Genomic DNA, 13,960 nt, shown 5'->3' on the forward strand with positions numbered 1-13,960 from the left:
AGTCTTGCTTTTTAGTTGTTGTTTTACACAACATCTTTTGTGTGCACTTCACAGACAAGACCTTGCTAGCTAATCTGTCAACTTTAGAGATACTTTTATGGTTGTTTTTTTTTTCTTTTTGCATTTTCAGCATAAGCCAGATTCACTTTTCTATGCCAATTTGTGTTTTGTTCTCATGAACTAAACTCTAAGGGCACTTTTCAGATTTAGCTCCAAAAGTAAAATTAGATGCAGGTATTTAAAAAATTTTTTTGAAGTTCTTCAAAACAGTTAGCTTCAAGAGTCACAAGGTTCCAGACAATCTTCTAATTAGCATTTTGGTTTAATGATATGTTTACAAGAAGTTGTTTACTTCATGATACATGTATGACATCTAACAAATGAGAAAAGCTCTGCATGTGCTAATTGAAAATCTGTTAAACAAACTGTGGACTAGAGCTGCACCTTAGATCAGATAAAACAAATGTCCTTTACCCAAAAGAAAACAGAGTCAGGATTAAAACTCGAAGTGTTGAATGAGCGGTGTGAGCCTGTCGTTACCCATCAATGATTTAGCCTCACAGGACTTGACCGTGCTGCAGAACCGGTTCCACACAAAGAAACCTTGTGATTAGAGGTTGACTAGCTGGTTGTTAAGCACTGACTGATATGACAGCACCCCTATGGGATGAATGAAGGTAGCAATACCTTGAACTCAACATATTCTTCTCAGAAAATAGTCTGAGTCAGAATGAAGTTGCAACTGTTTTTCCCCTAGATTTTTTAATTGTTACTTCCAAGAGTGGTTTGACGTCAATTCAGCAGCATCAAAGTATATTGACTATGATGTTCCAGCAGGCTGTTAAAGGAGATTAAGGATGTGCTAACAGGAGCCATAGTGTCACTAATTGCTAATCTGGACATTTTAAACTTCTTGTAATCCGTTTTCTAAGCACTATTTCTTCCCCACAATTATATCATAATTTACATTGGGTGTACGCTCTCAAGTCTCACATGATCTCCTTGTAAAAGGTATTTTGTGTGCGTTTCTGCTCTGCCAGCCCTGGCATGCTCTCTGTTGATTGTAGGTGGTTCAAAAAAACAGGCAGTCTTTACAAATTCATGTTTCAGTGGAAGTGAAACCGGCTGTGAAACCTTTCATTCCCCTCACTCAAGTCCCTCATTCGGGAGTTTCTCCTTCTGTCCCCCCTCTTCTGTGCCCCTCCTCACTCTTCCTTCTTTTTTTTTTTTTGTTTCTTACTTGCAGGCACTCCAGGCTTTTCAGCTTGATAGACAGTCTGTGGCCCCCAGCAACGTCTCTGAAAGATCATGGAAACTCGCTTAGTATGCTAAATGTAAGTTCTCATTATAGTCACAATAGTTTAATCCCCTGAGACGAGGCTATTCATTCATCTACCTTTAATGTGCTAATTTAGGATCATTTAATGCATGTGTCCATGAAGACAAAGCAACCAGAATTTTAGTATGTGATCATTATAGATTTTTTTAATTACTATTGTGAATAAATTTGCACTGATAATTATGTATTTTCCGTTTCTTTAATACTGTATCAAGATTATATTGCCAGTTATTTTATCTTACCTGTCTTTTGAACGACTTTCTCCCTGGCTCAATTTTGTGATTATAGTGTAAAAAACGTAACACACAAAACACACTTGGGGGGGGAAAAAGAGCAGATACAAATCTTATAAACTATTGTTTTATGAACTTTTTTAAATTGTATTTTTTAGTGTCTCCTTCTATAAATGGTGCATTCAAAGGCCAATAGAAAAAAGCAGCTGTCCTAAGAGTATGATGGCTCTGCAGTGCCAAGTTTACAGTTCAAACATAAACCAACACAACCCTGACCCACCTCAGTTTGACAATGAGGACTACCAAGAAGAAACAGACTGCGGGGCAAATCAGTGAAAGTAGCTATTTCTTGATATCTAAAGCACAGGGGAAAAAAATACTTGTGTAGCATTGCTTAGTTGCTTTAGTCACCGATGCTAAATGCAAAAAAGGCATTAGTAAGTACATTTTGCCTTTCTATTTCTAAAATAGTGAATGCACCATTTAAGTTGACATTAATGTCTGCCCTATATTGAATGATAGAGATTTTGTGTCCAATTTGTGTTCATGTTTTTAGGTATCACTGAAATTTTCACAGAATCACCTAAATGAAAACAATTCTTGCCAAGTTGTTTTTTTTATTTTTGACAGATTACTTCTAAAATTTTGCTACCAAGTCACTGCTAAATGTAACCAAACAGTAAAATGTTAGACGGCAGTTAATTACTTAAAAAAATGTTTTGAGTGGAAAAAAACTTTTGGCTGCGTGTGAGACGAAAAATGTAACTTGGTAACATTCTTTTTAGTGCTCAGAGGCAAGTGCTGTCATTGACTGGTGTTTACCATCCGCTCAAAGTCTGCAACCATAACACTTAACACTTAATACGTTTTTATTTCTATTAATTTAAAAGATTATGGCTTACAGTTAATAAACACTCAAAATTTAATTTCTCAGAAAATTATAACATTAAATAAGGCCAACAATATTTTTTTTAAATGTATATAAAGAAATGGCAGCATTCGCAGCACACTGAAAAGTGTATATGAGCTACAGAATAGGCACTTAGTACACGGTCTTTGCAATATGCTCTGCTTGGTTTTCCTCTGTAGACTGCAGTTATTCCTGTTCTTTGTGCACCTTTTTCTACCCCACTTTTTCCTTCCACTCAATTCTCCTTGAATACAGAACTCTGTGAACAGTGAGCTTCTTTCAAAACATCCTTTTGTGGCTCACCAAACGTGCAAAAAGTCAATCTTCTGGACAACTGTAAAGTCAGCAGTCTTCCCATCATTTGTAGCTCATATATGGCAGTTTCTGAGGAACTGAATTTTTGGTTTTCATCAACTGTAAGCCACAGTTTTCAAAAAATAACAGAAACAAAACATTAAATTATATCACTCTTTGTTTAGCCAATCTGTCAGTTTTTATTTGTGGAATTCTTAAATTAAAGTATTTTTGTGATAATTTTCTAATGATTTCCACCGAACTGAAAGTTAGCTGTCCTTCAGGAGTCTAAACCTGCAAATACCCATGTCATAAGTACTCATAAGTACCTACAAAAATCAACTTTCCAAAGATTCCAATGATACATTTATATTTCATTATATTAATAATAATTTCTGGAACTTTTAAGAGTAGGGAAGGAATATATTTTTGTTCAATATGGAGATCTCAAGTGTCCCTTGTGTGCAGGAAATCAGCTCTCCAGGTCCACCTCCAAGTTTCTGCTACCTGCTGTCGGGTCATCGGAGATCAGTAGAGCCCAGAGAAGGGCAAACCGTTTCACCACTCTACCTTCACCCAGCAAGCCGGACCCTACGAGACATACTGCATGTGAGCACTTCAGCTCAGCAAACACACAGAAGCATGTGCATACAGAATCTTAATACCTTGTAACTTTTTTTTATCCCTCAGAGTGAGGCCAAATCCTGTTGCTGCAGTTTTATTGCCACGGTTTTATACAAAAGAATGCAGGTATTTTTTCCTTCAGTCTTAAACCACGAAAAGACATTGATTTAATCTCTTTTCAGCTACAAAAAGAGCAAATATTAGGTCTCCCAAGCCCCTTATTCATCTTGTTAAGATTATTTAAACTAACAGACTGATAAGGTTGGACTCTGACGTAGAGAGCAGAGCTCCTATCGCTCTGTTTGACCATCTGTACGAGGCTCGGCCATTCCTCATCACTGATTGGCAAGAACTTTAACCTTTGACCAACACGAGATAGTAGCTCAGATCAAAGTGATGGACTTTAGCACACTCACACCACTTTTTCATGTTATCGCCCTAGTAAACCAGCATTGTGTGCAACCTCTTGAACGAGTGATCTTGTCAAAGAAGTTGCTTTTTTTTAAGATGCAAATTGTTGTCATCCAATTTCTGCTTTGTCAACTTTGGTCACGTAATATTTCCTTTAAATTCTCTTTGTAGGTCATTGTGTTTCTAAGTAATTCATTTTCTGCTTTTGTGTGCTGTTCTGGTTGGACTTTAGAGCACTGATGTAGGCCGTGGGGAGGTGTGGTTGGTGCTGACAGACCCCAGTCTTCAGGAGGAGCAGCCCGAGAGGCCATGCAGGCGAACAGTGGCTCTGTGTGTGAGCACTTCCTGTGTGCTCACTTCCTCTGTCCTCGAAGCACTGAATTCCCCTGCCGTCTGTGAAATGTCGTTCAGAGATGCCATCAGAGAACATGGTAGAGTTTTGTAGCGTCCTATCGAGGGATTTGTGTTTCACCACACATGATTGTGTGCACCAAGTTCTCACACTAGCTGAGAGAAATCAAGACTTGTATTTAAAATATTCAACTTTATATCTGTATTAGAGAAGGAGTAATATTTTAACAATACAATATTATCTACTACTTATGTATGATCTGCTTATTACACTGCCACATTAATCAATGACAAGTTTACGATAGCTAGTTTAATGGAGTTTGTACTTTTAAATTAGGTCAAGTATATTCAGTTGGAAACAGAAGCTACATACGCTGCTTAAAAAGACACAAGGAAAGAACATTATTGGAAAATATTGAAGCTGTCAGGACACCAGTCAGGAAGCTGAAGCATGGGCACAAGTTGGCCACTCCAAAGGACCATGATCCAAAGGATGTGACCGATTTACACAAATTGTCACAATTATTTTCGTATTCAGAAAAAAATGTTTGGGTAATCCTACTTGCAACAGGAAGAGTTTAGTTTGATTTAAAGATAGCTGAAGTAATAGGTTATGTGGCTCTTTGTTCAGTGTACGCAAATATGTTTTTTTATAAGTGTATGTGCAGTTGTCGATAAAGAAACGAATCCCACCGAAACCGCAAGGGGGAGCTCAAACTACTTGTTGGCTGATAACAGGTAGAACGCTTTTTTCCAGCTGTAATTCTTGTAAATGTAAAGGTTTCTGCAGACTACATGCATTAGTCTGAAAAGCAAGGGGCCAAAATACTGTCATCAGATAGGAGAAACTCACTTGAATTTTGTAAAATTATGTTTTGTTTTGTTTTTTTACTTCACCACACCCCACTTGCTCATTTCCAGGCAAGTTGGAGACTTTAAACAAGCTATGAAGCGTAATTGCTGTGACAGAATCATTGGTTATAATTTTATTCTTGAAAATTACAATTAGTTATTCTCGTAATTGGAACCTCTCCTGCAGTAGAGGAGTGACCTAAAGGCTGCAGATGCAATTTATGTAAAAAAGCTCTGTCTTGAATTCCCGTAGCGGAAATACAAACAACAAATGACCAAACTAAGAAAAAAAAGTCCAAAGTTTATTAATGAAGTTTCCGGGGATGAAGCTTAGCATAATCAAATGAACCATATTTTCCGGACTATAGAGCGCACCATACAATAAGGCTAACCTACAAATTTAAAAAACAAAAGAAACAAACTGGAAACGTACATATATAAGCCACACCGGGCTATAAGCCGCTGGTATCTCCGCTGCTCTCGGTTTTCTGCAGGAGAGGGCAGCGTTCTAATAAATTTGCTGGATTTATTAAGGCGCAGCCCTCCGTCTCCAACACCGAACCATGGTTTCGTTCACGCCGAGTTTACGTGCAGCGGCTCTATTTCTATCCTGTACTGCCAGATCGATAGCCCTCAACTTAAAAGCTGCGTGAATTTGATATGAGTTTCAAGGAATTTCTCCGTCGTGCGTAGTGCTAGCAGGTGCTTGTTCCAAATGAAAATTAGCACTTTCTTCTTTGATTTCCAATTTTGACTTCCAATGATTCACTTCCTGCTAAAGAGCCCCCTGGCGGTTAAAGAAAATCCACAGAAAAGCCGCACTGGACTATAAGCTGCGTGGTTCAAAGCGTAGCAAAAAAGTAGCCTCTTATAGTCCGAAAAATACAGTATCTTTCATTTGAAATGTGAACTGCCAAGGAGTTGAAACTGCTAGATGAGTGAAACGTAATTCTGGGACTGTTTCGCCAGCAGGAGATGTTCAGCACCTACCACAAAACTAAAGACTTGTCACACCAGAACATACCCACACCATCAGACAAGGTTCCATACATGTTGTTTAGACCCACTGGAATGAACCAGCAGCCAAGCACGGAAAGGTGTTTTTTCTTCTTTTCTTTTGTTTTTTTTACATTTGAGCAGCGTGAATAACAAACTTCAACCCACATTTTTTGGAATAACTTCAGGGAGCTGGTATTACTCACCGGATGCACATTGACAAGTGCAACTTCTTATTTCCCCAAATCTTTGCAACCAAGCAAAGTTAGCTTGAAACATACAACCTCAAAAGCCACATTTATGGGAAATATTGAAGTTTCATTTACTAGAGTAATGCGATAAGCAAAAAGTGTTCCCTTGCTTTTTTCCAACGGTTGGACAGCAGTTAATAAGTTGAGTTGAAGACATTTTGTTTTAAATTAGGATTCAGGGGGTGAACCTGTCAAAACCTTTCCACCTTTTGAACCAAGTGTTGCATGGGTGTAAAAGGTCAAAAAAAGCTTGTTGCTCCAGGGAAGGGTGTGAGAAAAACAATTTAATATTGCGAAGCGATTTATTATTATTATTTTGTTACTTCCTTTATTACTGAATTTTAATTAATCCAACTTTTGGTGTGAGGAATCTCACTGCATCTAAATGAGAGGCGATGTGTGTTATGTTTGCAGTAAAGTGTTTTTTTTTTTTTCTTATTTGCATATTTAGGTGTGCTCCTCTGTGCGGAGCAGTCTGTCATTGAAGTGTATTCAGTACAACCCAAGAGTAGTTTTGAGACCACCACAAGGCAAGACTCACTTTCCAGCTCTGAGCCCCAGGTGAAGACTCTGCCTCAGCCTCTGAGACTGGATTCCCTGAGTTTGGAGACCGCACCCAACTCCCTCTGTAGTCTCACAGGTCTGTCTTCCTGCCTTTCTCTCAGTCCAGTGGTTTTCCACGCGACTCCTCTCATCTGATTTCTGCTGCTGAACCGGCCCGACTTCATGTTCTCTCTGTGTGGGGAAATAAATAAAGAAATCATTTTTATATTTTTACAACTTTACAGCACAAAAAAGAGCTTTGATGTTGCTTGCAGGCAACTGTGATGTGATTTGTTGCTCCGTCTCTGTCCTCGGGGCGTCATTTTGTGACACAATGTAGAATAAAACTCATGAAATATTGTAGAGTTTCTTTCCATTCCCACATATTTTGCAGGAAAGTAAGCATATGTGGTCCCCATGATTGTTTGAACATCTGTTGTGACAATGATGTAGTTAGTTTTCAATAAATCTTTAATCTCTTTGGACACAAGCAGTATCAGTTTGATGTTTTAATCCTTTTTTAATGTTTCCTCTCATCAATTATTAGTTCCTCTTACTGCAATTGCTCATATAGTAAAAGAAAAGATTTTCTATTGTGTTGCAGTCTTCTGACTCATCTGCTTCAAATCCCACCGAAATGCTGCATAACGTCTTCCTGGTTTCTAATTATGTAAATGTGGTTTTGAAGCCTGTAGCAGATAATAATCTGCATCTGCTGCCTTCACGTCACATCTGAGAGCAAAGATCACATCGTGAACCCACTCAGCGTTGGCCTTTCCGGCCATCCATGTTTGATCAGGTGGTCGAATGAAAATAAAACGCACTGTTTGCACTTGTGCACAAATTGTACCTTCTGGAAATTACGAGCAAAGAAAAGGGGGGAGGGGGAAGCTCAAAGGAGTAAGTCGAATAATTTCTTATCGGTTTTTTGCAATTGGTATCCTGTTTAAGGTTCCATGTTTGCAGTGTTAGGCAGCAGCTGTGGTTGTGAAGTGAGTTGTTTTTAGGTGGGGAGAACATTTCTGCTGCTTTTATCGCTACCATCTTTGATTAAAAATAAAAAGGATGCTGTTATCTCCTACGCCCTGTCATAAACGTACAAACACTTTAAAGCCAATGCTTAGATTGTCTATCAATGTTCTTCTTGCTGAGCTTTACAAAAACAGGCAGTGTAAATTTAGTTTTCTGAAACTTGCAAACCATTCGTTGGCCATATATGTTAATTTGTCATTTTGCTTCTGTGTATCAGGGGTGATAATTGGTGTAAATGAGAATGCATCTTATTCTTGGCCAGCTTGCAATCTTTGTGGAAGTGACAACTTAGAGGTGTCAGCAGAAAAGCCGTAAGTTTTATTTAACAAACTAAATGTCATAGTGAGAGCCCTCCTGCTCATTTAATTTTTTGTTTTTCTTTCTACAGTCAAAACTTCCACTGCATTTCCTGTAAATCGGCGTTGGACAAGCCGGACACAAAGGTTCAACTGGAGGTCTTCCTCAGCTCCTCCTCATTGAGCAACTGCACCTTAAAAGTTAAGGTAGGATCATTAAAGAACTAAGCTGAAAAATATAAATGTCTTATGGCAAAACTAAGTTTACATTGATGTTGCTGAACAGTCAGGGAAAATAACTGGCAACCACCCATGAACATGATTTATAATTCTACCTGAAAAAAAAAACTAAACATACGAACCTGTCTACTTTGCACCATAAAAGCAATGACAGTTAATGCGTCTAAAAACTGGTGGCTGTTTTTGACATGAGCTTTACCATGCTTTTCTCACTGAGTGAAAAAAGAAGTTGAATTTTGGTTGCATCCTGAGTGATTTTTAAATTTTCCGTAAGTTTTTTTTTATGCATCATAAAAAAATACGTCTAAAGAATGGCAGCCATTTAATGTTGCTGAAGTTGGTATCTGTTATGTAGTGTCTCATTATTTTAAGTGATCTAGACAGCACCTGATTGTAAGTAGTACTTACAGTGGTCAAACCTCAACTTGGTTATTCTACATAAAAAAAATCAAAAACATAACTTTCTATCCTTTAAACTTTTTCTTAAATGTGTTTCTTTTTATGTTTTTGGTTTTTTATGCAAAGACTGACTTGGATTGAGAGGAGCAGGGAAATCTTATTTATTCTCTCTCTGATTTAGATTCCTCAACACAGCGTGAATTTTATCCAAAAATATATCAAACTTGTTTTATAAAACACAAGACATGAACAATAAACGGATTTGGTCTTATTTATCCTGATAAATTGTTTGAGAAAAAACTTTTTTGTGTGTGTTGAGGGCTAAATTGGGGAAATGTAAGACAGAGGAAGGCGCTCACCCAGATCTGCCACTAATAGCTTGAAAGTTTGTTTTACATGTCGTTGTGTGTATAGTCCAGGTTAAGTTCCTGCCTCCTTATTACAAAACGTTATCTGTCTTAAAATCTTTAAAGCCATTTGACATGAGGCCGTTGGTACACGCAGGTGTTGCTAATCTCGTTAACTAAAACGCTTTAAGCTAATAAGAGACTTTTCTTTAAAGTCACTTGCAACACCTGCATTAACCCTCTGTTTGAAGTGAAAATGGCTGCTGAGGTGTCTCAATCTGAGATGTGTTCATTTCCGGCAAAATACCCGCTTTAAAGTCTGGTGGCTGTTTTCTGTCGTCTGTAACGACCATTTTAGATTCTCTTTTTTTCTTGCTGTTGCTTAAACTGATTTTAATGGCTTCGCTGATTTTTTAATTTATTTTTTATTAATATTATTATTTTGTAATGAATTGAACAAAGTGAACTAGCTTATTCTATCTGTTTGTTTGCTAACCAGTTGTCTTTTTTAAATGACAACTGCTTGAAAACTTAGTAACTTTTTTACATTTTGTCATAACAACCGCAATTATTTTTCTATTTTAATCAAATCTGGAAAGTATGTTGTTCATATGTATTCACCCACCCTTTACAAATCTTGTGGATTTACTGTAGAACAACTATTAACAGCAGTGGATGTCTTTTTGGAAATGTCTGATCAGATCTCTAAACTGCATGCAAATTGTTTAAATGCTTGCCATTTTCCTTTGCAAAATAGCTCAGATGCACATGCAGTGTGTCTGTAAACAGTAATTTTCAAGTTTTGCCACAGATTCTAAATTAAACTTGAGTCTGAAAACTGACTGGAGAAATGCATCTTTGTGCATTTAGTAACATTGTCTTGTTAGACGATCATATAGTGGCTGCAAAAGAAATGTCAGTTTTCCACCACAAATCTCACCAAAGAACCTTCACATGTTTGCTGTATCCCCTTCTTGGCTGGTTGCAAACTTTAAATGTGACTTCTTCCGTCTCATTTTAACCAATTGGCTTTCTTCGTGGCACTGTTTTCGGATAAGCCATACTTGAGTGAGGGCATGACTAGTATCGTAGCACTAGTAATTGCTTACATGTTGACATATTCTTCATGCCTGTAGTTTTTTTTTTTTAAAGAATTATCTCCATCTTGGCTGTTACTCTGATTAGTGCTGCAGCTGGGTGGCCTTTCAGTTTAGGTGGTCAGTCATTCTTCAGAAGGGTTTCAGTGGTTCCATTCCTGCTCTTTACTACAATGTACTACAACTTTCTCTTTCAACTGACCTGTCTGCTGTGTTCCTCTGATCGTCATGATGCTGTTTGTTTGTTAATGTTCTTTTCAAAGAACAGTTTTATTTATGGAAAGACTAAATCACACACAGATGAACTTTGTTTAGTAACTATGTGACTTTGGGATGTTATTAGTTACTCTGGGTTTTATTTATTGGTATAAAAGATTAAAGGGGACTGAATATAAATGCACTGCTCTCCTTTTAGTATTTTTTTTAAAATGCATGTTTTTATATAGAAAAAAGTTGATTCAAACTTATAACAGTTCAGCAACATGTGAATTTTGTGTAAATCTGAAGCTGCTGTCTTTGGCAGAAAAGACAAATATATTTTTTAAATCCTTTAGCACACGATGGCAGAAGGGTAGATTAAACCTTTGACCAGACAATCATCTGTCCTGTAGTAACCCATAAGTGAGACACTGAATCATTCCATGTCACCTCTCCATAAATGTTACTCATAAAGCGTTTGAGTTCTGCACTGTAAAACAAAGTCTTGATAAACGTAGCTTTGTGCAGAGGTCTTTCAGTGACAGAGTACTTGGTGTAGCTATGCACAGTTCAGTGAGACAACCAGTAAAAATTATCAGCGTTCTTATCAGCCTTCTCATATTTTAAGCCCTTCCAACCATAAACCAGCAGAGAGACCGCAGTCTGTTGGTGCAGCATTTCTTTTTCCCATTTACAATGCAGCGGTGATAATTAAAAGGGCATTATTGACTTCAGCATGTTTTAATCTCTCCGACAGCTGCAGCAAAAGACGATCATGTCGATCCTGAACACGCCCGTGCTGGAAAGCAGCGAGGTAGGTTTACTTATCAAGCTGTTACATAAGTTGGAGCTAAGATAGAAGGTGCACAGATTTTTTTTTATGTCAATATATCCTTTAAAGTACAGTCATTTGTTCCTGTAACTGTGATAAACGCTCTTCTTTGTTGAGTGAAATGACTGGCTGGTTATTGATACTGTTCACAGCCAGATTTGTGACACAATCCTCCACCCTCTCTTTTGTTTTGGGGGATTTGAAGTTTGCATGCGGTTTATAGGTTTGGGTGTTATTATTCACTTCTTACATAAACTGCAGGTGGAGGAGCTGTTCTTCATCAATGAAAAGCATTGTAATCCCAGTGTTTGGATTAATGCTTTTCTTCATGCATGAGTTGTGTGGACAGTTTTTAATCACCACTTTTGTACTTATCCGATGTGAATAATGCAAATATGACATGCATACTTCATTTCAATAGGCATGCACTAAAAGTATCTTAAGAGATTTGCATGATCGTTTGCTTCAGCTCCAAGGGTACGATGTGGAGAGCGTCTTGGGAAAAGAGGTGGGTCCCATGGCCGTTTATGTCCGAGTCGTCACAAGGAAGCCTGCCCAGTGGATGGGCCTGGAAGAGATCTGCCTCCAAGCCTGCTGATAGCAAGCCTCAGACTTTGACTGGCTCCAACAATCTGCACACTGGGCCTTGGTCTGAGCCAGTTTATCCTCTACTCCCCCTTCCGAAGGCCTCCTCTGACAGCTTGAGGCTGTTTTGAAGAGAAGGGGGCTGCAAAAAGACAAGGTCTTGTTTGTGTTAATGATATGTGATCCTGTGCAGCAGGAGTTGACAGCCCAAGGGTAGACCAGTGGCATGCAGGCTGTCAAACCAGCCCATGTGGATCATTAACTGTGAATGAGTCTGAGTTTTGACTTTAAAATTATTTTCAAACTGTTCTACCTTTGTATTAAAAAAACAAAACACTGACTGTCAATAAAATGACTTATTTTTGCTGACTTTGCTTTGTGTTTCCTGCTGCATTTCCTTTAACACCAATTTTCATACAGACTGCTCACAGACCACAATCCTTTCACTTTATCATTGTTTCTTTATTACAGATTTTTAAACATATTCTCAAGGTTTTATACAAACTATATAAAAGATCATGCTCTGGCTCTTATACAAAGTTAGAAATTATAAAACATGTACCATATCAGGTATGACATCATGTAAATGCAGTGGTAAAATAATTTATAACAGAAAACAATCCCACAAAAAATATGGCAGCAACAACATATTTTCCAGTGCCATTATGGTAAGCTTAATACATCTGGTACAGATGGTAAAGACAAGTGTCTATTGAGGTATGTCTTCTAAACGTCTCACAGTTCATAGAAGATAAAGTGTGTCACCGGCCCTCTGAGCTCGACGAGCCTGCAAACGAGGCGCTGGGCATCTGTTTAAAGAACTCTCGGAGCCCGGTGAGCTCCCTGGTTAGCTGCTCGATGGTTTTGTGGAGTTTCTCGTTTTCGTTGCTCAGTTCGATCATCTTCTGCTGCATCTCCAAGTTGCGTCTCTTGGCTTTGTCCCTGCTTTTTCTCACTGCAATGTTATTCCTTTCACGCCTCTGCCGATACTCCACGCTGAACCTGTCCACCGACTTCTTCCCCTTCTCCCTGCCCATCTTCCTCGGGGACGGCTTGGCGGAGACGGGCTCCGGGGTGGTCGGCGGAGTCGGCTGTCCCGTGGGGAGGCTGACGGAGGTCTGGGCGCAGGTCTCGATCTGGGAGGGCAGGGATGAGGACATGTCGCTGTCGCTCCAGTCGGACTCCTGCTTGATCGGGGCGCAGAACGCCCCCTTCTCCGGCGCGCCGTCCTGCTTGGCGTAGACAGTCGACAGCTGCTGCTGCATCATGCCGCCGGGCAGCACGGCGCTCTGCAGGTTGTAGAAGTCCGGCTTCTCCTGCTTCACGGTGTTGAACAGGTCGAGGAAGAGCTCGTCGTTGCACAGCTCCAGGTTCGGCACCGACGTCATGGAGTCGATGTACTGGCTGAAGTCGATGGCGCTCTCGTCGTCGTACATGGCTGGAGTGGTGGTGCTCAGCTCCACCATGGTGCTCTCCTCGCCCACGCCGTCAGCCCTGCTGCCCGGCTTTGAGACCCCCTGCTGCGGCCCCCCAAGCTTGGCGCTCTCGTAGAAGTTAGCAGGCTCCATCGCCCAACTCATGTTGCATTGTGGGGACACGCAGTGAGAGTCCAGGCTGTATATATCACACATGAACCCTGCTGGCTTGTCCACGTGGTTAGAGAATTAAAAAACAAAAACAACTTTTGTAAAAAAAAGTAACCCACTGCTGTGGCAACTCAGCTGCACGACAACCTTGCAGATTCTCTCTCTGCAGTTCTTCAAGTAAATAAAAATCTCGGATGGCTTTCTTGTTCCTGCACTTCGACTGTCAGGATGCTGTCAGTGTTATCTTAGCGGACTGTCACTTCTCTGAGGCCGCTCTACTTTCGCGGAGTGTTTTGTATCGTTCCCCGCTGACGTCACACACGCCGCCCTCTTACGAGCCACTCAAATCCAAACACGGGTCACGTGGTACCTCGTTTGAGTAGGTAGGGGGCATGACGCTCACACCGCCCACTTTTTACTATGACCGTATGAATGGTTCAGGGTTGTTTACATAGTGCAGGATGTGCTCTGTCTGTTGGGAACAGGATTAAATTTATCACCAGGAAAATTGGCAGAGGAATTATTCAGCTACAAAAAAAGTATT

General features: G+C 39.5%; 2 protein-coding genes across 7 annotated transcripts in view; one reads left to right on the forward strand and one right to left on the reverse strand.

The window, feature by feature from the left end:
* spidr (scaffolding protein involved in DNA repair) overlaps positions 1 to 12,199 on the forward strand; it is a 44,014-nt gene extending 31,815 nt beyond the window's left edge. For 4 of the 6 annotated variants that reach the window (XM_023335163.1, XM_023335164.1, XM_014471932.2 and 1 more), the window contains 9 exons: positions 1,247 to 1,334; positions 3,245 to 3,385; positions 3,467 to 3,526; positions 4,044 to 4,242; positions 6,713 to 6,901; positions 8,054 to 8,147; positions 8,225 to 8,339; positions 11,171 to 11,227; positions 11,715 to 12,199. In XM_023335163.1, the coding sequence (XP_023190931.1) occupies positions 1,247 to 1,334; positions 3,245 to 3,385; positions 3,467 to 3,526; positions 4,044 to 4,242; positions 6,713 to 6,901; positions 8,054 to 8,147; positions 8,225 to 8,339; positions 11,171 to 11,227; positions 11,715 to 11,843 (1,072 nt within the window). In that variant the 3' untranslated portion in view covers positions 11,844 to 12,199. Of the gene's footprint in view, positions 1 to 1,246; positions 1,335 to 3,244; positions 3,386 to 3,466; positions 3,527 to 4,043; positions 4,243 to 5,986; positions 6,902 to 8,053; positions 8,148 to 8,224; positions 8,340 to 11,170; positions 11,228 to 11,714 lie in introns of those variants that run through there. The other 2 variants (XR_002752878.1, XM_023335165.1) reach the window with 2 other exon arrangements.
* Positions 12,200 to 12,271: 72 nt separating this feature from the next.
* cebpd (CCAAT/enhancer binding protein delta) lies at positions 12,272 to 13,693 on the reverse strand. The gene has a single exon (XM_005807589.3). It carries the CDS (start codon positions 13,459 to 13,461, stop codon positions 12,592 to 12,594), a length of 870 nt encoding a protein of 289 aa, XP_005807646.1. The 5' UTR covers positions 13,462 to 13,693; the 3' UTR covers positions 12,272 to 12,591.
* Between the last annotated feature and the right edge of the window lie 267 nt (positions 13,694 to 13,960).

This window comes from Xiphophorus maculatus, chromosome 6, assembly GCF_002775205.1.
Source record: "Xiphophorus maculatus strain JP 163 A chromosome 6, X_maculatus-5.0-male, whole genome shotgun sequence".
In the NCBI taxonomy this organism is placed as follows: domain Eukaryota; kingdom Metazoa; phylum Chordata; class Actinopteri; order Cyprinodontiformes; family Poeciliidae; genus Xiphophorus; species Xiphophorus maculatus.